We start from the raw sequence: 23,531 nt of genomic DNA, 5'->3' as shown, positions 1-23,531 counted from the left end.
AGGACCTCTAGGTTTTTGACCTGAATACTTAGAAGACTGGAAGTGTCATTAACTGGGATGGAAACACTGCCATAGGAGTAAGTTTGGGGAGTGGGATAAAGAATCAAGGGATCTCTTATGGACGCATCTATTGCTGAGCTCTCCACATAGACTATTTTGCTAATTGATGGCAGGTAATGTGATTTATCCCTTTCTTCTATTGTCAATAGTGCTTGGTACGTGGATGAGGTAGTGTTTGAGCTGGATCTTAAAAAAGGTTAGGAATGTGAAGGGAGAATTGTTAGTCAAGTAGGGTGTGCATTTCAGGCAGAGGACATCCATGAACAGAGATATAGATAAGGGAGCATTTGGGGGCACTTTCTAGGCTAGTTAGCTGGAATGTAAAGTGTGCATAGGAAAGTAGTGGGTTTCTACTAAGTAGGTTTGTACTAAGGTTTGTACTTAGGTTTGTACTAAGTTTAAAAAGGATAAAATACGTAAAACGCCTACCACAATGCCGTAGTAGCGATGACAGTGATGGACGTCTGGTTCAGTTTGCCGCACAGAATTTCATCAGTCTACATTCTGCCATTACCGGTTTGTCTCTCTGAAGCAGTTTTTAGCTACAGGCTGTCTCTGACACTCTCACCAAAATACAAAGAAGGCAAAGTGTTAAAAATGACATTTTAAGGACCTTTAGTAGATAGCTGCGCTATGATATTTAACTGAATACTTCACATCTTACTATGTAGATTCCTTTAATCACTTTCTGTTTCTGGTTTTTCATTTAAATAGGGGAGCTGAGAGGTTTTTTTTTATTTTTTTTTTTTTTTTGAGAATGGAGAATCCTGAAAAGTGACGGAAAATAGGGTTGGAGGGAGGTAGGAATGGCCAGAATTAGAAGCAGGTGGATGGGACAGCCCTGATGAAGAAACTCAAGGCTCAGGTTCTATTTCTTCGCTACTCGGGGATCTGCCCCAATTGGCCCAGTAACACTATAATTTAGTCTTTTCTGCGCATGTCAAGATCTTTTGTCCCTCGGCGGACACCGTTTGCCAGCCAAAGCTATGTCGCGCTCACCGACTTCATAGGGTTCCAAATTCTGTCTTTTTTCCCCAAGCTTGCCATGGCTAGTCGAGGGGCTCGGCAGCGCCTGAAGGGCAGCGGGGGCAGCAGTGGGGATACGGCCCCCGCTGCGGACAAGCTGCGGGAGCTGCTGGGCAGCCGAGAGGCGGGCGGCGCGGAGCACAGGACCGAGTAAGTGTGCGGCGCGGCAGGGGCGTGGCCGGCCGGCCGGCCGGCGGCGCGGTTCGGGGCTGCCCCCGGGAGGGTCTTAGCAGTGGCGCGCGGGGCTCTGACAGGCCTGGCCTCCCCGCCGGAGGCCTGAGCTCCCTCTTCAGCTAGGTCATATTGCTCTTCCTGGGCGGATCAGTATTCAGTCTTCGCCCACGTTAGATCCCTCCACCGCGGGTTCCCCTCTCTTGTAAAACCGCCTTGGAGTGTGGATCTATGATGCTCTCGGGCCAGGCCTAGAGTGGGCATAGCTTCTGTGGGAGATGTTGACAGGATCAAAGAGTATACCTTTTACGGTTGTTCCTCACAGCTCCTTTTATTCTGCCTCAAGTCCCGACCCTTTACTGGGCCCATCCAACCCACCGCCACCTCTTCCCAAACCCGGGAGGCTGCAGGTTAGAACTGCATTAAGGGAGCTGTCAACATATGGAATTGGAGTAGGCTATGTACCTAGCATCTAGGTTTCTATCTGAACATAAGGGTGAATGAATAAAGCCATGAAAAGTAATGACCTTGTTAAGAAAAGAAAGAAAAGGAGAATGACAGCTTTGTGGCCTTCAAATGAGTGATTAGTTGACTTGGGATAAATGGAGTGTCATAAATGCATTGAGCTAAAGTGTATGAGTTAATTTATGCCTTAAAAGCAGGAAGTGGAAGGAGTGATTGAGATTAAAGTCAATTCTTCAGAAGGCCGAGGCAGGAGGATTACTTGAGCCGAGGAGTTTAAGTCCAGCCTGAGCAACATAGCAAGACCCTATCATAAAATTTTTTTCTTAAAAATCTGAATTCTTTATTCATTTTACTGAGAGAGAACAACTAGCCATTCACCTTTTTAGGTGAATAACTTAAGTGCTTTGATGTCTCTTGTTCTTTTTGTCCTTTCTTTCTAGATTTAGGTCTTCTGCTTAGCAGGTCCTTCCTGACATGCTTTTTTTTTTTTTTTTTTTTTTTTTTTTTTTTTTTTTTTTTTTGCTTTTGAGCAGGTTATCTGGGAACAAAGCAGGACAAGTCTGGGCACCTGAAGGATCTACTGCTTTCAAGTGTCTGCTTTCAGCAAGGTTATGTGCTGCTCTCCTGAGCAACATCTCTGACTGTGATGAAACATTCAACTATTGGGAGCCAGTAGGTGATTTCTTTAGTTTTCTCTTTTTGTTCTTGATTTTGCAGCATAGGTGTTATTACGAATCGAGAGACAAATAATATACAAGTGTCACTCCTAGTAAAATAGATGTATTTTCTTTAAAAAAAACAAAACAAAACAACAACAAAAAAAAACAGACCTGGCACGGTGGCTAACGCCTGTAATCCCAGTACTTTGGGAGGCCGAGGCTGGTGAATTATCTGAGATCGGGAGTTTGAGACCAACCTGACCAACATTGTGAAACCTTGTCTCTACTGAAAATACAGAAATTAGCTGGGTGTGGTAGTGGGCACCTGTAGTCCCAGCTACTCGGGAGGCTGAGGCAGGAGAAACGCTTGATCACGGGAGGCGGAGTTTACAGTGAACTGAAAGCACACCGTTGCGCTCCAGCCTGGGCGACAGAGCAAGACTCCGTCTCAGAAAAAAAAAACAAAAAACAGAAATGGGGACTCATTATGTCACTGAGGCTGATATCGAACTCCTAGGCTCAAGCGATCCTCTCGCCTCGCTTCCAAAGTGTTGGGGTTACAGGCGTGAGCCACTGGGCCTGGCCAGTAACATGTTTTCACTTTTGTATTCTAAGCAGATGATTTACCTGCTATTGAAGGCTGTAGGGAATTTAGCTGGTTTACACCAAGGTCTAATTTGTAATTTTCTTTTTTTTTTTTTAAATGAAAATAATACCTGGAGATAGTTTTTAAAGTTAACAAATACTAAAATACCTAAAGGAAAAACAGTAGCTTTCTATTCCACTTCTCATGTCCAAATCCTACTTTCCAGAGGCAACCACTTATTTTCACTTTCTTTTTTTTTTTTTTTTTTGAGATGGAGTCTCACTCCACCGCCCAGGCTGGAGTGCAGTGGCCGGATCTCGGCTCACTGCAAGCTTCGCCTCCCAGGTTCACGCCATTTTCCTGCCTCAGCCCCCCGAGTAGCTGGGACTGCAGGCGCCCGCCACCTCGCCCGGCTAGTTTCTTTGTATTGTTTTAGTAAAGACAGGGTTTCACCGTGTTAGCCAGGATGGTCTTGATCTCCTGACCTCGTGATCCGCCCGTCTTGGCCTTCCGAAGTGCTGGGATTACAGACTTGAGCCACTATGCCCGGCCTTTTTTTCACTTTTTAAGTTATGTCTTATGGTTACCAAAATAGTGTTACTAAATAGTATGCTTTTATTGCTATTTCTTGATTTACACATTACCTGTTGACTTCTATTACAGAAAATTCAAAGGGAAAATTTTCTGATCACATTTTGAATTAAAAAAATGAAGGAAAAATGTTAAGTGTAGGTTGTTTAAGGAAAATATATAATTTAGAGGTTTTCTGTTTTGGGTAACGAGTGTTGAGAAAAAATAAGTAGAAGGTAAAATTCAAGCTTTCAGTGTTGACCAAACAGCAATCTTGTAAAATGTATAATGTCTTAATATTTAAAATATTATATCATTTTGATTCCTTTTTTATCTATCAATTGCAAATCGCCTAGGCTGGAGTGCAGTGGCATGATCTGGGTTCACTGCAACCTCTGCCTCCTGGGCTCAACTGATTCTCCTGCCTCAGCCTCCCAAGTAGCTGGGACTACAGGCGTGCACCACCATACCATGCTAATATATTTATATATATTTTTTTGTAGATATGAGGTTTTGCCATGTTGCCCAGGCTGGTCTTTAACTATGGGGCTCAAGCAACCTTCCTGGCTTGCCCTCCCAAAGTGCTGGGGTTATAGGTGTGAGGCACCGTGCCTGGCCTGCCTTTGTCTTTAATATTTCTGCTCAGAAACTTCACTTGCATCTGCTTAACAGAGATTTTTGGCCAATATAACCCTGAATCTATCTGTTTTGTATTTTTAGACACACTACCTCATCTATGGGGAAGGGTTTCAGACTTGGGAATATTCCCCAGCATATGCCATTCGCTCCTATGCTTACCTATTGCTTCATGCCTGGCCAGCTGCATTTCATGCAAGAATTCTACAAACTAATAAGGTAAGGGCAGACCAACCTGGAAGCAATCACAATTGATCAAGAGGTGAGTCTCTGGTATAGTTTTGAGAAAAGGACAAAATAGATTGGAAGTTAAAAGGGAACTTTTTTTGAAGAAGAATCATTTATTCACCATTCAACAAGCATTAATGGAACAACTTTTATTTGGTAGACACTGTATTAAGGCTGTGGCTATAACAATAACCAAGCCCCTGACTTAATGAAACTTGTGGTTTAGTGGAGAAGATGAACGTTGAACAAATCATTCTAAATATGATGGGTCTTATGGAGGAAAAGTACAATGTACAATGGAATAGCATATTAGGAGGGTCTAATTTAAGTAGAGTGCTGAGAAACATTTAGGTGTTAACTGGGACCTAACCTGATTAGTTTTCAGAAATTTGACTATGATGTGTCTTGGTGTGGATTTCTTTGGGTTTGTCCTGTTTGGAGTTTATTCAGCTTCTTGAATCTTTAGGCCTATTCCTTTTGCCAAATTTGGAAAGGTTTTAGTTTTTATTGTTTTGAATACTTTTTCAGCCCTGTTCTTTTTCCTTTTCTTATAGAACTTTGATGATGTGAATGTCAGATCTTTTGTTATTAGTCCCCCAGGTCTCTGAGACTCTGTTTTCAATTTATTTTCTCTCTGTTGTTCACATTGAGTAATTTCTGTTCTTCTGTCTTCCACTTCACTGATTCTTTCCTCTGTCCCCTCTTCCAATGTGGACCCTATCTATTGCATTTTTAGTTTGTTCTATGTATTTTTTCAGTTTTAAAATTTCCATTCAGTTTTTCTTTCTATCTTCTAATTTTTTTTTTACTGAGACTTTCTCCTTTTCATTTGCTTCAGGCATATTCTTAATTGTTCACTGAAATATTTTTACGAAGCCTGCTTTAAATTTTGTCAGATAATTCTAACACCTCTGTCACCTTGGTGTTGGAATCTGTCGATGGACTCTTTTCATTCAGTTTGAGATCTTCCTGGGTCTTGGTATGACAGGTCATTTTCAGTTGAAAGCTGGACATTTTAGGTGTTGCATGATGAGCTTCTGGATTATTCATGGGCTCAGCATGCTTTCTTTGCAGTTTTGTGCTCCTTGGATCTTATTTAAGCCTTCTGTTTCAGCTGGCTTCTTTTGATACTACTTCCCACTAACCCAGCAGGAAAAGAGCATTAGTGGGACGTTTCTACCTTGTTACTGCCAAGTGGAGGTAGAACTTGAGGTTCCCTACCAGGCCTCCACTGACATCTGAGGAAGGGGGTCCTTTTTGTTATTGCTGGGCAAGAGTAGAAGGTCTCACTCCCTACTAGGCCTTCACTGATACCACCTTACAGGTAGAGTCCAAGCGTCTTGACAGATTGAAGTTGGGTATGGAAGTCCAGGCTCCTAAAGTGGTTGCCACTGACACCATGATGAAGGAGAGGCTCATTACTACCAGTGGGGATGGAAGTCCTGGCTTCCTACCTGACCTCTGATGCATGGGTAGGAGTGGGTATTTCTCCAGGGTATTTGTCCTGAATGGAGTAGTTACTGTCTAAAAGTTTTTGTCATGCGAGGCTACTTTTTCTTTGGTCCTTTGGCTACACAGCAGACCTTGGTTGGGTTGTTTTTGTCTTCTGTGCCCATTGGCATTTTCAGTTGCCAGCTTTTCATGCCTAGAATACACCAAGCAAAAAGAAAACCCATGGAATTTACCACTGTGTTGTTTCTCATGTCCTGAAGTCTATAGCCAGCCTGCTTTCTTCTCTCCACCTTCAGAGTCTTCTTAGGTTTCTGGTGGTTTTTTTGGTTGTTATAAATAGAGTGTCCAGGAATAGGGGAAAAGTCCATTTTCCATGAAGCAGAAGTCCCTAACTAGAGAACTGAAGGATAAGTAGAGTTGTCTAGGTAAGGGAAGAGTGGGGATGCGGGAGAAAGTTGGGAATAGTCTTCTAGACTGATGGCCCTGAGGCTGGGAAGAAGGACAGCGTGGCTTTCTTGTATAAACAGGTTTGACACTTGGAAGAGGGAATGGTGGAATAGATTAGATGAGACGAGAATTAAGAAGACACCAGATTTCTACAAGACCTGGTAGGATCTATTAAGGTATCAGACTGTTGTTCTTCTTCCCACAAGTCTGTTGTGTGAAGCCACTGAAAGGTTTTCAGACAAAAGAGAGGTATGATTGCATTTGCATTTTAGAATGTTCAGAAAGGTAGCACCTGCAGAAAGTGACAAAAATACTATCCCTCCCTTCCATATCCAGTATCTCATTTCTGTTTTTTTTTGAAATGAAGTCTCACTCTGTCGCCCAGGCTGGAGTGCAGTGGTGCGATCTCAGGTCACAGCAACCTCCATTTCCGAGATTCAAGTGATTATCCTGCCTCAGCCTCCTGAGTGACTGGGATTAAAAGCTTGAGCCACCATGTCTGGCTAATTTTTTTGTATTTTTAGTAGAGACAGGGTTTCACCATCTTGGCCAGTTTGGTCTCAACCTCCTGATCTCAAGTGATCCGCCTGCCTTGGCCTCCCAAAGTGCTGGGATTATGGGCGAGAGCCACTGCACCTGGCCTCATTTCTGGGTTTTTTTTTTTGTTTTTTTTGTTTTTTGAACTTGTCAAAGGAAAGATAATAAAGGGTGAAGGGCTCAGTAGAAAACTAACAATGTGCTATGCAGAGGGTTGTCATTTCCACTTGGATATCTACTATCACTTCAAATTTTACATGTTCAACACAGAATTTTTCCTCTTCTCTAATCCTGTTACATCACTGATGTGCACAGCAAGTGAAATGGAAAGCAAGATTTCTCTTCTTCTCTTGTTCTGACTTCCGATTTCCTTTTTCCCAGCCACCTGGCAAAGGGGAATTGTAGCTTAGAGAGTCTTAGCCCCAGCATCATAACGCTGAGTAGAGAAGGATGGTTGTTTCTGAGAGATAGTGTGGTAACAATTGGCACCTCTAGTGATAACTACCTTCTCAGTCTCTTGCTACCCCAATTGAAAGCACCTTTGTATTGTCTCTTCATGGACTTGTTTGTGAATTTCTCTGAAGTGTACACTCAGGAGTGAGATCCCACACATAGACCCATGGGCTTACTGAATCTCAGAGTTCTGCCAGATTGCTCTCCAGATGGCTGTACAACTTTATGTTCTCTGCAGCAGTACTCCAGGCTCCATCTTCCTCTCCTGAGCCTTTCTCATGTATGTGAGATGCTTCTCATTTTACTTGAATTTCTGTGATTATTAGTGAAGAGGAGCATTTCTTCATACATTTATTACTCATTTAGAGCTTCCTTTCTGTGAATTACACATTCACATCCTTTGCCTATTTTTCTGTTGGGTTTTCTATTTTATTCTTCCAATTTGTAGACATTCTCAATAGTAACCCCCTATAGGTTTTAGATATTGCATATATTTTCTCTTACCTCTATTAGCTTTGTCTGTGGTCCTTTGTTGAACAGTAATCTTTAATTCAATATGATCAAACCAATCCATTGTCTCTTGTGATTGGTGGATTTTGGGTCTTTGTAAAAGAAATCCTCCTTCACCACAGGTCATAGAGATATTCTTCTGTATTTTCTTCAATTAGCTTTTGTTTTTTTTTTTTGAGATGGAGTCTCGCTCTGTCACCCACTGGAGTGCAGTGTTGCGATCTCGGCTCACTTCAGTCTCTGCCTCCCAGGTTCAAGCGATTCTCCTGCCTCAGCCTCCCCAGTAGCTGGGACTACAAGCATGTGCCACCACGCCCAGCTAATTTGTGTATTTTTAGTAGAGATGGGGTTTTGCCATGTCAGCTGGTCTGGTCTCAAACTCCTGAACTCAGGTGATCCACCCACCTCGGCCTCCCAAAATGCTAGGATTCAATTAGCTTTTAATTTTATCTTTTACATATAAGGCTTTAATCATTTGAAGTTTATTTTTATAAATTGTAGAAAGATCCAGCTTTATTTTTTGCTATATGGTGAACTGGATTTTCTAGCACCATCTACCAAATAACCCACCTTTTTCCTTCTGATTTGTAATACCACCTCTATCATTCACTTCATTCCCATATGTATATGGGTTTTTTCTGTTGTCTATTCTCTGTCATTGGTCAGTTTATTACCATATTGCTTTTATTATTATGGGTTTGTAATATATGTCAGTATTTGGTGAATGAATTTCTTACTTTGTCCTTTTTTAAATTTGTATTTTAAAAATCATTTTAGAATCAGTTTGCCACTCACCCAAATTCTGCTAGGTTTTGATTAGAGTTGTACTAAATTTACCTATTATTTTGAGAATGAATTATTTTATTTTATTTTATTTTTATTTTTATTTTTTTTTTTTGAGACGGAGTCTCGCTCTGTCGCCCAGGCTGGAGTGCAGTGGCTGGATCTTGGCTCACTGCAAGCTCCGCCTCCCGGGTTTACGCCATTCTCCTGCCTCAGCCTCCCGTGTAGCTGGGACTACAGGCGCCCGCTACCTCGCCCGGCTAGTTTTTTGTATTTTTTAGTAGAGACGGGGTTTCACTGTGTTAGCCAGGATGGTCTTGATCTCCTGACCTCGTGATCCGCCCGTCTCGGCCTCCCAAAGTGCTGGGATTACAGGCTTGAGCCACCGCGCCCGGCCTTTATTTTATTTTTTGAGACAGGGCCTTGCTCTTCTTCCCAGGCTGGAGTGCAGTGGTGCAGTAATAACTTTTTTTTTGAGTTTGAGGTGCAGCCTCAAACTCGTGGGCTCAAGGAATCCTTCCATTTCAGCCTCTTGAGTGGCTAGGACCACAGGTACATGCCACCATATCCAGCTAATTTTTAATTTTTTGTAGACTTGGAGCCTCACTATATTGTCCATGCTGGTCTTCAATTCCTGGCCTCAAGCACACGGCTTGCCCCAGCCTCCCAAAGGGTTAGGATTACAGGCGAGTGCCACTGCACTCAGCAGAATTAATACTTTTACAGTGTTAAGTCACTCTGTCCCTAAAATGATACATTTATCCATTTAGCCAAGTTTTCTGTGTCTTTTAATAAATTTTTTTTAATTAACCCTGAGTAGCTGGGGTTACAGATGCCCGCCACCATGCGTGGCTAATTTTTTTGTATTTTTAGTAGAGATGGGGTTTCATCAGGTTGGCCAGGCTGGTCTCGAACTCCTGACCTCAGGTGATCCGCCCGCCTCGGCCTCCCAAAGTGTTGAGATTACAGACGTGAGCCACCGCGCCCGGCCAGTTATAATATATATTAAGTAGTGTTTATGTTTTGAGAAATTCAGTGCTCTTAACCATATGGTATAACCCATATTTTATTATTTTTATTTTTTAAATTGATTGTTGTCAATTATAAAATTAATAAGACCACATTACAGAACTTTGGAAGATAGGAGGAAAAATACTCACCTAAATCTACCAGGTTGTTATAACTACTTTTACCATTTTATTACATTTCTTTCCAGTCTTTCCATATGCATATAGTGTCCATAGCTATAACTGATGTATAAATAATATTGTATTGTACATTTTCACTTAATATTTTGTCATAATCACTACCTGATGTATTATGGTTGTTGAAGAAGTGCTTGTTGAATGAATGAGCATTATATTGCAAGAATGTTTTCATTGTCTTTGTAACCATAAATTTTAATATCTGTATAATTGTCCATGAGCTAGATGTAGCCTAGTTTATTTAATCATTTCCCTATAATTGAATATTTTGTAGTTTTTGAAGCAGTTTTTACTAAAACTGCAATTAACATTTTTGTGAATGGAGCTCCACCTCCCAACCCCCACCAGCTGGAGTGATAGAAGTAGGTATTCTGATACTGAGTCAAGGGATATGAAAATTCTTAGTCCATGTTGCTTTTTAAAAGAATTATACCAATTTACAGTGTTATTGACAATAAATGAGAGTGGTTCATGTTTACGAGTTTTTCTAGCTCATATCTGTGACTTCTGTTTTCTTTTTCTGGGTTTCTTTCAGATTCTTGTGTTTTACTTTTTGCGATGTCTTCTGGCTTTCGTGAGCTGTATTTGTGAACTTTACTTTTACAAGTGAGTATAAAAACTTTGCTTCTAAAAATGCTATGAGGAAACCCATTATTGCATAGATTATCTCTTGTGATAGTCTAGGCAGTGATTAGAAATAGAAAACACTTTGCCGGGTGTGGTGGCTCACACCTGTAATCCCCGCACTTTGGGAGGCCGAGGCAGGTGGATCACCTGAGGTTGGGAGTTCAAGACCAGCCTGACCAACATGGAGAAACCCATCTCTACTAAAAATACAAAATTAGCCGGGTGTGGTGGTGCATGCCTGTAATCCCAGCTACTCAGGAGGCTGAGGCAGGAGAATCACTTGAACTCGGGAGGTGGAGGTTGTGGTGAGCTGAGATTGTGCCATTGTACTCCTGGGCAACAAGAGTGAAACTCCATCTCAAAAAAAACAAAAAAAAAAGAAAGAAAGAAATAGAATACACTTTCCTTCTAGCTCCTGATATATATATCATATATATATATATATATATATATATATTTTTTTTTTTTTTTTCTGAGAAAGAAAACTTTTTTTTTCATACTGAGTTTTATTGTATGCTGCTGCCAGTGTAGATAAAACAATTACCCTTGTGAAATAGAAATTCATGAAAATTCAGAGAGGTAGATATTAAAGACTGACGGAAGTAGAAGTTTGTATAGTATGGCACATGTGCTACAGGGATAAGCTTTTGTACAGACTTCAAATTTAGCTCTGTTTTGAATATCCACTGGATCTTAAGAAGTGGTTTGGGAAACTTTTGAAAGATTCATTTTACTACAAAAAAACAGATTTTCTGGGGTCTGAAGGGATTTGTACTTGAAGATACTCCAGTCAGCAGAAGGTCGTGTTGAACATTCTGCAGACGGAATTGTTTCAAGTCTGCAGCTGCCTGCGAAACTTTTATGCAGCTGACCCTGGCCTCCAGCCGGGGCTGTTGAACCATTTTCTTCATAGCGGCGATGCTGGAGGAGTCAGACATGGTGTCCGTGAGGGCCAGGCCAGTTTGTGGGTTGGTGGGTCATGGGTCAACAGAGCCTGTCTGAAAACTTCTTGCTTTTATTTATTTTTCTCTTCTTTTTCTTTTTTTAATTTTTATTTTTATTTCAATAGTTTTCGGGGTACAGGTGGGTTTTGGTCATATGAATAAGTTCTTTAGTGGTGATTTCTGAGATTTTGATGCACCCCTCACCTGTAGCTCCTGATATTAAATCTGAAGTGTGACTTCTTGTTTGAAACCAACAGTTGAAGAGGAACACTATACTTCTAATTATCATTTTCTTTCCTGAGGTCATAAATACCATAACCTTACGTCATTCATTTTAATTCTGTTAAAAACTATCTAACTGGTCTTTACTTGATAGGATTTAGTAGAACTCTACTTTCGGTCCTAAGATACAGGATCGTGATTTGCCTCTGCCCTACAACTTAGTTGATAAACTACTCCTAGTGTGGGATATCACTGCTCTTATTTGCACCCAATATATTGTCTTTCGCCAAGTATCTATCAGTTGATTGAATATTACTTGGGACTATTAAGCATTTAAGTGTCCCGGTAATAAAAATAGCCACCTTTTTTACGTGATTAACTAACAAATGTCTTATTTTAATAATGCTTTAGTAATATATTTAAAGGTATTTGGACTTAGTGATCATTATTAAAAGTCTTCCCACAGCTAAAAATGTCAGATTTTAAAAAATCTTTACCCTTGACTCTGAGTGGAGTGGAGGGAAAAAAAGTAAAGCTAGTACTGCCTTTGAGAATTGTAACCATAAATTGGTCTTCATATGGGTTTGGGCCTGAATTCAAATCACCTACATGGTCTTTCAAGCCCTAAACTGAGAATTTATTTTATTATATATTTTTTATTTTATTTTTGAGACTGTCGCCCAGGCTGGAGTGCAGTGGCATGATCTCGGCTCACTGCAACCTCCGCCTCCCGGGTTCAAGCCATTCTCCTGTCTCAGCCTCCTGAGTAACTGGGGCTACAGGTGCACACCCCCACGCCTGGCTAATTTTTTGTACCTTTAATAGAGATGGGATTTCACCATGTCTCGATCTCCTGACCTCGTGATCTGCCCGCCTCGGCCTCCCAAAGTGCTGGGATTACAGGTGTGAGACACCAGGCCCAGCCGAGAATTTATTTTAAATTGTTCTGGGTTGGTAGTGCCCCTGGCATCTGGCAAAAATTTCTCTAGAGAAATGGACCTTTAACCCAAGTGTCTGAAAATTACCAGAGATAAAGTTCTAATGAACAAGAAATTATAATAAAAATAAATCAGAGCACAGAAGGGATCAAAACATTATGAGTGAGAATAGAATGTTGACCTGAAAAACTTCATTTCTTGAGAAATAGGAATATAAATAAGTATATTTAACATTTTCAAACAAGTAAAAGAACCGAAAACATGAACAAGAAACGAGATGACCAAATAAATTAAAAAAAAATCAGAACTTACAAGATCATATAAAATGTAATATTATATAATATCAATAATATATATATAATATTTATACTTAAAACTCAGTAGATAAACAGCAGATTAGACATTCTGATGAGTAAACTAGTAAATTGGAAGATTGATTTAAATAAATTACTCAAAATGCAGTACAGAGAGACCAAAAAAAAAAGGTAATATAGAAGAGGTTAAGAAATGTGTAAACCACAGCTGGGTGCAGTGGCTCACGCCTGTAATCCCAGCACTTTGGGAGGCTGAGGCAGGTGGATCACTTGAGGTCAGGAGTTTGAGACCAGCCTGGCCAACATGGTAAAACCTCATTTCTACTAAAAACACAAAAATTAGCCAGGCGTGGTGGCGCATGCCTGTAGCCCCAGCTACTTGGGTGGTAGAGGCACAAGAATCACTTGAACTCAAGAGATAAAAGTTGCAGTGAGCCAAGATCATGCCATTGCACTCCAGCCTGGACAACAGAGAGAGACTCTCTCTCAAAAAAAAAAAAAAAAAAAAAAAAAGAAAAGAAATGTGTAAGCCAGAGTTGAAAGAACTGATATACATCTAATCAGATTGTAGAAGGAGATGACAGAATGGGGAGAGGCGATATTCGGGGTATTAATAGCTGAGAATTTTCCAGAAATGATGGGAAAAAAAAAGATGCTAATCCATAGATTTAGTAAACCTAACATATCCCAAGCTAGATACAAGAAAATTAGTGTAGTGAAACTGTGTAAAACAGTAGAGACAAAAAGATTTTAAAAGTTGTCAGAGGACTAATAGAATACCTACAAAGGAGTGTTAGGTAGTTATACTGACAGAAGACTTTTTAACAGCCAGAAGACCAAAAAAGAATATCTTCAAAGTGCTGAGAGAAAATAACTCTCATCCTAAAATTGTATGTTAGGTTAAGCCATCTTTTAAGACCAAGAGCTAAATACAGATTTTCAGTTAAAAAAAATGAGAGAGAGAAAGGAAAACAAAAAAAAAAAAAAAGGAAGAAGCTTGTAATCCCAATGCTTTGGGAGACTGAGGCAGGAGGATCATTGAGGATTGCTTGAGCCCAGGAATTTGAGATCAGCCTGGGCAACATAGCAAGACCTCATCTCTACAAAAAATGAGCTGGATATGATGGCACATGCCTTTAGTCACAGTTACTCCTAGCCATTCGAGAGGCTGAGGCAGGAGGTTCCCTTGAACACTGGAGTTCAAGGATACAGTGAGCTATGACCATGCCACTGCACACCAGCGTGAGCGACAGAGAGTATGACCCTATCTGTGGGGCGGGTGGGGGGATGGGAGGGAAGAAAGGAAAGAAAAGGAAACCAACCAACCAAAAAGACAGAATTTATCATTAACAGATTCTCACTAAAAGAACTTCTAAAAGAGATACGTAGGAAAAAGCAAAATTATTTCAGAAAGAAGCTCTGAAATGCAGTAACGAATCTGAGCTGGGAAATGATGAACACACGGATGTGTCTGAACAAACATTGACTAAGCAAAGCAGTAGTAATGCCTAAATACGTTTAATTTGCGGGGCTCACACCTACGAGAAAGAAGTAGAAGAAGATATGTAATTACTTAAGTTTGAGAAACACTGGTTTAGATAACCACTTACTCACATTTTCATCTATCTCCTAGCCTTTTTTTTTTCTGACAACTACCGTTTATTGAGCAACTGTGTGCCAGACAGTCTCCTAAGCACTTTTCCTTGCATTGTCCTCACAGAAACCTTACAAAGTTTGTGTTATTATCCTTATTTTATGCTTGAGGAATCAGACAGAGAGATTATTCAACCAGAGTAGGCTTCCAATGCTAGTAAGTGGCAGAGCCAGAATTTGAATGTGTGCCCACCTGAATCTAAGGTCTATTATTTTTCACCACATCATTCTATTTTCCACTTGATAGATATAATCTTAGCATGTAAATAATACATTTTATTTTAGGTAGAGAGCTTCTCTTCTGTGTCAGAAACAAGAATGTTTGGGTTTCTTATGCACAGTGAATTGCTAACAAACCTGTCAAGGTAGTTTTGTGTTTGACTTTAGATCTTGAGTGTTACCTGTGGTGCATGTTTTTCTCCTTCGATTTGAGATGTGTATTCCTAATATATTCCATGCTGATAATCTTGTGTTTTTCCTAGGGCTGTGTGCAAGAAGTTTGGGTTGCACGTGAGTCGAATGATGCTAGCCTTCTTGGTTCTCAGCACTGGCATGTTTTGCTCATCATCAGGTAAGTAAAAGGGGAGATAAGGGAATTGCACATTCACCAATAGTTGACAGTTGCATTTAAAGGAAGCACTTGTCCAAATGTAGGTTATATTTGTAGAACATGTCAATAATTTGCAGAGTGCTGTTATCTACATTATCTTGATTGAACTTTGTAACAGTCCTACCATGTGAGAAAAATATTTTCTTACTTTTGCAGGTAAAGACATTGAAATGTAGATGAAATTATTTACTAAAAGTCAAAATTCATAAATGGTAGAGCTGATAGTCTCCCCAGGATGTTTTTTATTCCATTCTTGCATCAACCACCCACTTCCTTTCTTGGCCATTAGGGGAAAGAAAGTAATTCTTTTATTTTGTTTAAGGAAGTTATTTGTACATAAAGACCTTGTTGTTCATGGTTCTGTTTTCCACTGATGATACATTATTTGAGATGTATTCTATGTACATCTTTTGTTGGGCTTTCTTTTGGTAATAAGCTTCTGGAAATTTAGAATAAAAACCTCACTCTAGAGCATTGGCTTTCAGACTGTGCTGCCATTGAACACTTGTGTTGTATAAGCTGAATCAAGGTGGCCCACTGCCAAATGGTAGTCTATTCCCAGTTCTCCAGAAAAATTAAGTTACTGGATATAATTGTCTCAATTTTAGTTTCTGCTTGTGTGTTCCCAGATCTAGTATATACACTGAGTATATGCAGAAACATAGTATCTGGCACGAAATTACATACTTACTTTTCCCATATTGAATATATCAGAATTGATGTTCTGCAGAGATGTCAGGGCTGTACTCCAGAGTGACTTTGAGAGCCTGTCCTAAATACATCTGTGCTCTACCTCAGATTACTCTGCTCCCTTTGTCCTGTACACTGCAGCTGGAACTGACAGCTTTGGATGGCATCACTATTATTTGACATTTACTGGTAAAGGGTATACCTCACATGTTTTTAAAGTTGCTTTGCTACTTCTTTTCTTTTTTTTTTTTTGAGACAGAGTCTTGCTCTGTTGCCCAGGCTGGAGTGCAGTGATGCCATCTCGGTTCACTGCAACCCCCTCCTCCCAGGTTCAAGCGATTCTTTTGCCTCAGGCTCCTGAGTACCTGGGATTACAGGCGCGCGCCACCGCGCCCAGCTAATTTTTTTATTTTTAATAGAGATGGGGTTTCACCATGTTCGTCAGGCTGGTCTCAAACTCCTGACCTCGTGATCCACCCGCCTCAGCCTCCCAAAGTGCTGGGATTACAGGTGTGAGCCACTGCAGCCGGCATCTTTTCTTTCAAGTGACAAGGTCTTGCTCTTCATCTAGGCAGGCTAGAGTGCAGTGGCAGAATCATAGCTCACTGCAGCCTTGAATTCCTGGGCTCTAGCAGTCTTTCCGCTACAGCCTCCCAAGTAGCTAGGACTATAGGCATACATCACCATGCCTGGCTAGTTTTAAAATTTTTTGTAGAGATGGAGTTTCACTGTGTTGCCCAGGCTGGTCTCGAACTCTTAGTCTCAAGCAGTTCCCCTACCTTGGCCTCCCGGAGTACTGAGATAAAAGACATGTGCCACTGTGCCTGGCCTGCTACTCCTACAATTGATCTTTATATGTGGAAAATTCCTGAGAATATCTTTAGTTTTGTAATCTCATTTGAGACACAGATAAGTTGAAAGCATCTTTTCATACAGAGCCTCTGAACCCTTTGCTGAGTTTTAAAAAACCTCACTCCTATTAATTGTGGTTGTTTTGTAGTTGATACTGATTTTTCTTCCCTACTGAATCAGACTTTCTGCAGCGGAAGAGAAAGATATGCATTTTTGTTCAGAGTTACTAGAAACACTTTAATCAATTGTTTCTGTTCCAGAGACCCTGTCTGTCCTCTGCTGTATACAACAACAAGGTTGAGGTAGATGGAACTAATTAGGGGGCTATCTAAAGGTCAGATTATCTGTGTCAGCAGATGGAGGGTGCAAAGCATTGCTGCCATACAATATCTGGCCCTTGAGGAGGCTTTCTAGAATTTCCTGGGCTAGAGTTTAGGACCAGGACAGTCTCAGAAGACCAACGGAAGATAAAGAAATTGTCAACAATGGCTCTAAGTCTTTCAAAGCATATTCCCTTCCTGGAAATATTATCATGGGGTGTTCCTGGGGAGCATGGAATTTTGTGAGTTTTTGATTTGAGGTTCAGGTTGGGAGAGGAATTACATGGTTAGAATTGTATAATTGGGTTGGTACCTAAAAAAACAGGAGGGAGAGGCCAGGCACGGTGGCTCATGCCTGTAATCCCAGTACTTTGGGTGGCCGAGGTGGGCGGATCACGAGGTCAGGAGTTCAAGACCAGCCTGGCCAACGTGGTGAAACCCCGTCTCTACTAAAAATACAAAAATTAGCTGGGTGTGGTGGTGTGTGCCTGTAATCCCAGCTACTCGGGAGGCTCAGGCAAGAGAATTGCTTGAACCAGGGAATTGGAGGTTGCAGTGAGCCGAGATTGGCCACTGCACTCCAGCCTGGTGTTAGAGCAAGACTCCGTCTTAAAAAAACACAAAAAAACAAAAACCAGGAATGAGAAAATAAGAGTCATTGAACTTCTTTTTTTTTTAAAGGAATATCACTTTGCTGTCCTTTCTAATATAGCATTTCCCAAAATATATACCTACATTTTACACTGTAGGTAAATTTTTAATCAGTTTTTAATTGATACCTAATTAATCTCGAGCTCTTGTCCTCCTGCCTTTTTTCACTTCTTTACTTTTGCAGCATTCCTTCCTAGTAGCTTCTGTATGTACACTACGTTGATAGCCATGACTGGATGGTATATGGACAAGACTTCCATTGCTGTGCTGGGAGTAGCAGCTGGGGCTATCTTAGGCTGGCCATTCAGTGCAGCTCTTGGGTAAGAAACTAACAGTTCTTCTCCCATGTATCTCTGGGCATATAGTAAACCTTACTGTTGGATTAGCTCCATATTATCTGCATAGAATCTGAAGTTAATCAATTGGGCTTTCAAAGATTCTGGGAAATGGAAGAATATTTCTCTTAGCACTTACTATTATGATTAATTCTAATAAGAGTCATGACCATTGAGCATCTGCTATGCGTTAGGCACAGTGAAACCCTTTGTAAACCTTATCTTGAAACCTTACAACAACTCTGCAGGAGAAATACAATTATTAGTGCTTTATAAATGAGAAAGTAGACTCTGAGAGTTTGAATAATTTACCTTTAAGATTATGTTTGCTTTTGAATCCAGGCCTTTTTGACTCTACAGCTGATGTTTTCTCCACACGGCACCACCCTGTTCTGTGAATTTTTTCACTCACTCAGGTTTGAAATCTGAGTTTTCTCCCGTCTTCCTTCTTTCTTTATTTTTATTTATTTATTATTATATTTGAGATGAAGTTTCACTCTTGTTGCCCAGGCTGGAGTGCAATGGCATGATCTTGGCTCACCACAACCTCCGCCTCCTGGTTTCAAGTGATTCTCTTGCCTCAGTCCCCAAAGTAGCTGGGGCTACAGGCATGTGCCATCATGCCTGGCTAATTTTGTATTTTTAGTAGAGACGGGGTTTCTCCATGTTGGTCAGGCTGGTCTTGAACTCCCAACCTCAGGTGATCCACCTGCTTTGGCCTCCCAAAGTGCTGGGATTACAGGCGTGAGCCACTGCACCTGGGCCAGTCTTCATTCTTGCCCCCAACATCTTTTTTTCCACCAAGCTCCTTCTATACTCTTTGTTCCCACTACTTCTGTTCTAGTGTGTGCTGCCTTAATTTCTTACCTGTACCACAGGTAATTTAGGAAAATGTTTTAATATGATGTTAAGGTTGTTTTAGAAGGATTATATCTTTATTGTAAAAATAAAAGTAAGTACCAGATTGTCTAAGGTAAAAATAATTCCTAATTTTCTTCTCTGCTAGCTCAATCCTCAAAGATAGTCACTGCTAATAGTTTGGTATATATCTTTCCAGAAAAATTATCCTGTGTGTATAAATATTTGTATACATACCAATCTACATTCTTACATGGAATTATTCTGTATATATATAGGTATTCTACATATTAATAGATTTATATCATTGTTTATATTGGTTGCATAACATTCCGTGGTTTACTTAACTATTGCCTTATTGGTAGACATTTGGTTTTCATTTTTTTTACTGTTATACCCAATGCCTCAGTGAACAATTTTTTTTTTTTTTTGAGATGGAGTCTTGCTCTGTCACCCAGGCTGGAGTGTAGTGGCACGATCTTGGCTCACTGCAACCTCTGTCTCCCAGGTTCAAGCAGTTCTCCTGCCTCAGCCTCCCAAGTAGCTGGGATTACAGGTGCATGCCACCACGCCCGGCTAATTTTTGTGTTTTTAGTGGAGATGGGATTTTACCATATTGGCCAGGCTGGTCTCAAACTCCTGACCTCGTGATCGCCTGTCTCGGCCTCCCAAAGTGTTGGGATTACAGGTGTGAGCCACCGTGTCCGGCCCAGTGAACATTATTATACAGATATCTTTGTGCACTTATGGAAATTTACCTATGGGGTAAATTTTTATAAGGGGAGTTACTGAGAGAATAGGCCATTTTAAATTTTCTTAATTGCCTTTTAAAGGCTGGTTTCCATACCTCCATTCCTTTCTTCTATTCTATTTTGCACATTCTCAGATTTTCATATTCCTCAGGATTGTATCTTAGGCCCTCTTCTGTACTTTCTACTCTCTCTCAGCCATCTTGGTGATTCCCATAGCTTAATGTCTAGTCCAGTTATCTCTCTTGAGCTTCATTCATATATTCCCAGCTGCTTAGTAGATAGCTGCTGAATTCATTATCTTCTCTCCATAGCTGTTCCTTTGCTCGTGTTTCTATTCCAGTAAATAGTACTGCTGTCTCCTCAATACTGACCCAGAAACCTAAAAATTGTCTGTGCTCTTCTCTCTTTCCCATCCCTGTTAATTGATTGTATCTCCTGAATATCTTTTGAATCTGATTACTTATCTTCACTCCTCCTTGTTCCTGGATCACTACACGGCCTCCTAAATGATCTCCTTGTCTCTAGTATTGACCCCTGTAAATCAGTTCTCCAAACTCACTAGAGTTATGTTCCTCAAATGCAGATGTGGTTGTATCACCTCCCTGTTTTAAACTCTGTGGTAGCTTCTCCATTGCTTTATGTCATGAGGGTTGGCTGACTGACCTGTTTTTGTACAGCCCAACAACTAAATAGTGTTTACGTTTTTAAAGGGTTTTTAAAAAACAACAAACATACACAGAGGAGGAAGACTATGCAACAGAGAACATACGTGGCCTGCAAAGCCTAAAATATATACTGTCAGGTCCTTTAAATAAAAGGTTTGCCAACCCCTGCCCTGTGGTATCCAGACTCAAAGATAACACACAACGCCCTGCGGTCTTCCTTTTACTTCTCCAGCTTCTTTTTGTCAGTTCTTCCATTCCTTTCATTCTCTATTCCATCTACATTGAATTTCACTGAGTTCCTCAAATAGCTCTTGGGTGCCACATTTCGATGAGTCCACCTTTACCAAGATAAGTGATTTCAGGATCACAGTCAGTTAGCAATCAGTATACTGTCATTCATTGAATGCTTTGTGCTAGATACTACTGATATTTTAGAAATTAGATAGTCATGCTTCCTGCCCTTTTGGAACTTAACAGTTTAGTAGGAAAGACAGATATTGGACAAGTAATTAAAAGTATGACTTATCAAAGGAGAAATACAGGTACTATGGAAATGGAAGGAGTTGGGGTGACAAAAAATAAAAACAAAATGTTAATGCAGAATTTACGTAACAACATGGAGGTTCAAATCACAGAAGAGGTACTATGACAGCACACAACATTGCTAAATCAATGATAGAGATGATGATGCCATATAAAATCAAAGATGGGGCCAGGCATGGTGGCTCATGCCTGTAATTCCAGCACTTTGGGAGGGTGAGACAGGCAGATCTCCTGAGGTCAGGAGTTTGAGACCAGCCTGGCCAACGTGGGGAAACCCCGTCTCTACTAAAAATACAAAAAAATTAGTGGGGTGTGGTGGTGCGCGCCTATAGTCCCAGTTACTTGGGAGGCTGAGGCAGCAGAATCGCTTGAACCCAGGAGGCGGCGGTTGCAGTGAGCCAAGATCATGCCGCTACACCCAGCCTAGGTGACAGAGTGAGACTCTGTCTCAAAAGAAAAAAAAAAAAAAGTTAGCTGGGGCTGATGGCGTATGCCTGTAAGTCCCAGCTACTTGGGAGGCTGAGGCAGGAGAATGCTAGAACCTAGGAGATGGAGGTGGTAGTGAGCCGAGATTGCACCACTGCACTCCAGCATGGGCAATAGAGTGAGACCCTGTCTCAAAAAAAAAAGTCTGTAATAACATTATTACTAAAATCCTAGTAAATCATGGAAGGGAGAGGTTAGTACTTACTTCTTTGGCAGGGTGGGTGTAAGAAGTAGGGCACATAGGCCGGGTGCGGTGGCTCACGCCTGTAATCCCAGCACTTGGGGAGGCCGAGGCACGTGGACTGTGAGGTCAGGAGATCGAGACCATCCTGGCTAACACAGTGAAACCCTGTCTCTACTGAAAATACAAAAAATTAGCCAGGGCTGGTGGCGGGCACCTGTAGTCCCAGCTACTCGGGAGGCTGAGGCAGGAGAATGGCATGAACCTGGGAAGTGGAACGTGCAGTGAGCCGAGATCACGCCATTGCACTCCAGCCTGGGAACAGAGCGAGACTCCATCTCAAAAAAAAAAAAGACAGTAGGGCACATATACTTATATTTTAAATTTCCATTACCCATAAATGTGTATCAAATGGAATTAATTCCAGCAGCTCAGTAATTCTATTTCTTGTGCATCCATGGGATACAGAGCACTTTGATGGGTCCTGTGAGGACATCCTCTCACATACCAGGTTTCTTCCCTCACTATAACTGACAGAGGCATTTTATGCTCAGTTCAGCTTGAGGTAGGTGTGAATCTGACCTGTCTCTGTCAGTATTTATTTAACTCCCCACTGTCTGTTTCTCTGTTAAATAGTTTACCCATCGCCTTTGATTTGCTGGTCATGAAACACAGGTGGAAGAGTTTCTTTCATTGGTCGCTGGTGGCCCTCATACTCTTTCTGGTGAGTTTTCTTTTTTACTTGTTTTGTCCTAAAGTTGTAATGAAAGCAACTTTGATGTGAAGAAAGGAACATTAGGAGTTTATTCTGTTTTTCATTCTCAGGTTTATACTATTAGCATTTTGAGAATGTTTCCAGAGCAAAACTATTTTCTGCTCTGTTTTAGGTGCCTGTGGTGGTCATTGACAGCTACTATTATGGGAAGTTGGTGATTGCACCACTCAACATTGTTTTGTATAATGTCTTTACTCCTCATGGACCTGATCTTTATGGTAAGGCTTTGTGAAATTTGGGCAAGTGTTAGGAGATGGCTTAATTGCCTGAACTTCAACATTTTAATTCAGTTGCCTCATTTCATTACATATAGCAGTTCTCTGCTGATTTTATCTTTTCCTATATAAAAATGACATCTGAGTATAGCACAATGATGACACGTAGCCACTCAAATATTTCTCCTTGATTAATGTGATATTCCAGTACTGGCTCTCTATTTTTCCTGTTTGTTATTTTCACTTTCAGAATTTTGAGGACTCTGGGTATGCTATGGCTTTTGATGCTTTTTTATTTTTAATTAAAAGTTACTTTTTTTTCTTCTTATTAAAAAATCATTATGATAGGAGAAGAAAATAAAAGCATAATACTCTCATATCCATATAACTATTACTAACACATGGGAGTATACCCCAGACATTTTTGTTTGTTTGTTTGTCTGTTTTTTTGAGATGGAGTTAGACTCTTGTTGCCTAGGCTGGAGTGCCATGGCATGATCTTGGCTCACTGCAACCTCCACCTCCCGGGTTGAAGCAATTCTCCTGCCTCAGCCTCCTGAATAGATGGGGTTACAGCTATTAGCCCGCCACCATGTCTGGCTAATTTTTTTGTATTTTTAGTAGAGACAGAGTTTCTCCATGTTGGCCAGGCTGGTCTTGAACCCCTGACCTCAGGTGATCCACCTGCCTCGGCCTCCCATAGTGCTGGGATTACAGGCATGAGCCACCATGCCTGGCCCAGACATTTTCTATATATACACACATTTGATGTTACTTTTTCTCTTCCAGATTTGCTTTACTTCAATTCCAGCATTTGGGGAGAAAGTTTGGAAAATCTGTAGACAAAGTTACAGTGAATGGGGCTGGTCTGGGGTCAGCATGGGAGGGTGGGGAAGTTGATGAGCTTAGGGTTAAGAGAAAAAATGGAATGCCTTTAGTCTGGGGATGCAGTCTTCAGTTTACCCCATCTCCACTGCTTCCCTGATGCCTTTCACTCCACCAGCCAGTTTCATTTGGCCCCTGAAGGAATTTGAGTTAGTTACAGTAATTGGGGGATGAGCTAGAGATCTTTTGGATCAAATCAGCAAGGTCAGCAAACATTTCATGAGAGA

At 40.9% G+C, this 23,531-nt stretch overlaps 3 protein-coding genes across 14 annotated transcripts in view; 1 reads left to right on the top strand and 2 right to left on the bottom strand.

Moving 5' to 3' along the window:
• CFAP68 (cilia and flagella associated protein 68) overlaps positions 1–23,531 on the bottom strand; it is a 162,074-nt gene that overhangs the window by 10,420 nt on the left and 128,123 nt on the right. The window lies entirely within an intron of this gene.
• ALG9 (ALG9 alpha-1,2-mannosyltransferase) overlaps positions 1–23,531 on the top strand; it is a 100,898-nt gene that overhangs the window by 2,997 nt on the left and 74,370 nt on the right. For 5 of the 12 annotated variants that reach the window (XR_007719302.1, XR_007719303.1, XM_050757706.1 and 2 more), the window contains exons 1-8: positions 840–1,236; positions 2,256–2,394; positions 4,258–4,392; positions 10,324–10,394; positions 14,969–15,057; positions 17,794–17,929; positions 22,066–22,153; positions 22,317–22,422. Coding sequence is in view for 9 of the 12 variants with exons in the window: in XM_050757706.1 (XP_050613663.1) it covers positions 998–1,236; positions 2,256–2,394; positions 4,258–4,392; positions 10,324–10,394; positions 14,969–15,057; positions 17,794–17,929; positions 22,066–22,153; positions 22,317–22,422 (1,003 nt within the window). In the remaining 3 variants the exon portion in view is untranslated. Of the gene's footprint in view, positions 1–830; positions 1,237–1,437; positions 1,668–2,255; positions 2,399–4,257; positions 4,393–10,323; positions 10,395–14,968; positions 15,058–17,793; positions 17,930–22,065; positions 22,154–22,316; positions 22,423–23,531 lie in introns of those variants that run through there. The other 7 variants (XR_007719301.1, XM_050757701.1, XM_050757705.1 and 4 more) reach the window with 6 other exon arrangements.
• Positions 11,141–11,353, bottom strand: LOC126935723 (guanine nucleotide-binding protein G(I)/G(S)/G(O) subunit gamma-5-like). Its single transcript, XM_050757511.1, has one exon. The coding sequence runs from the start codon at positions 11,351–11,353 to the stop codon at positions 11,141–11,143; it is 213 nt and encodes a 70-aa protein (XP_050613468.1).

The sequence above is a fragment of the Macaca thibetana genome, chromosome 14, assembly GCF_024542745.1.
Source record: "Macaca thibetana thibetana isolate TM-01 chromosome 14, ASM2454274v1, whole genome shotgun sequence".
NCBI classification, from domain to species: Eukaryota; Metazoa; Chordata; class Mammalia; order Primates; family Cercopithecidae; genus Macaca; species Macaca thibetana.
Note: the sequence above shows the minus strand (reverse complement) of the source record. Positions and strands in the feature narration are given on the sequence as shown.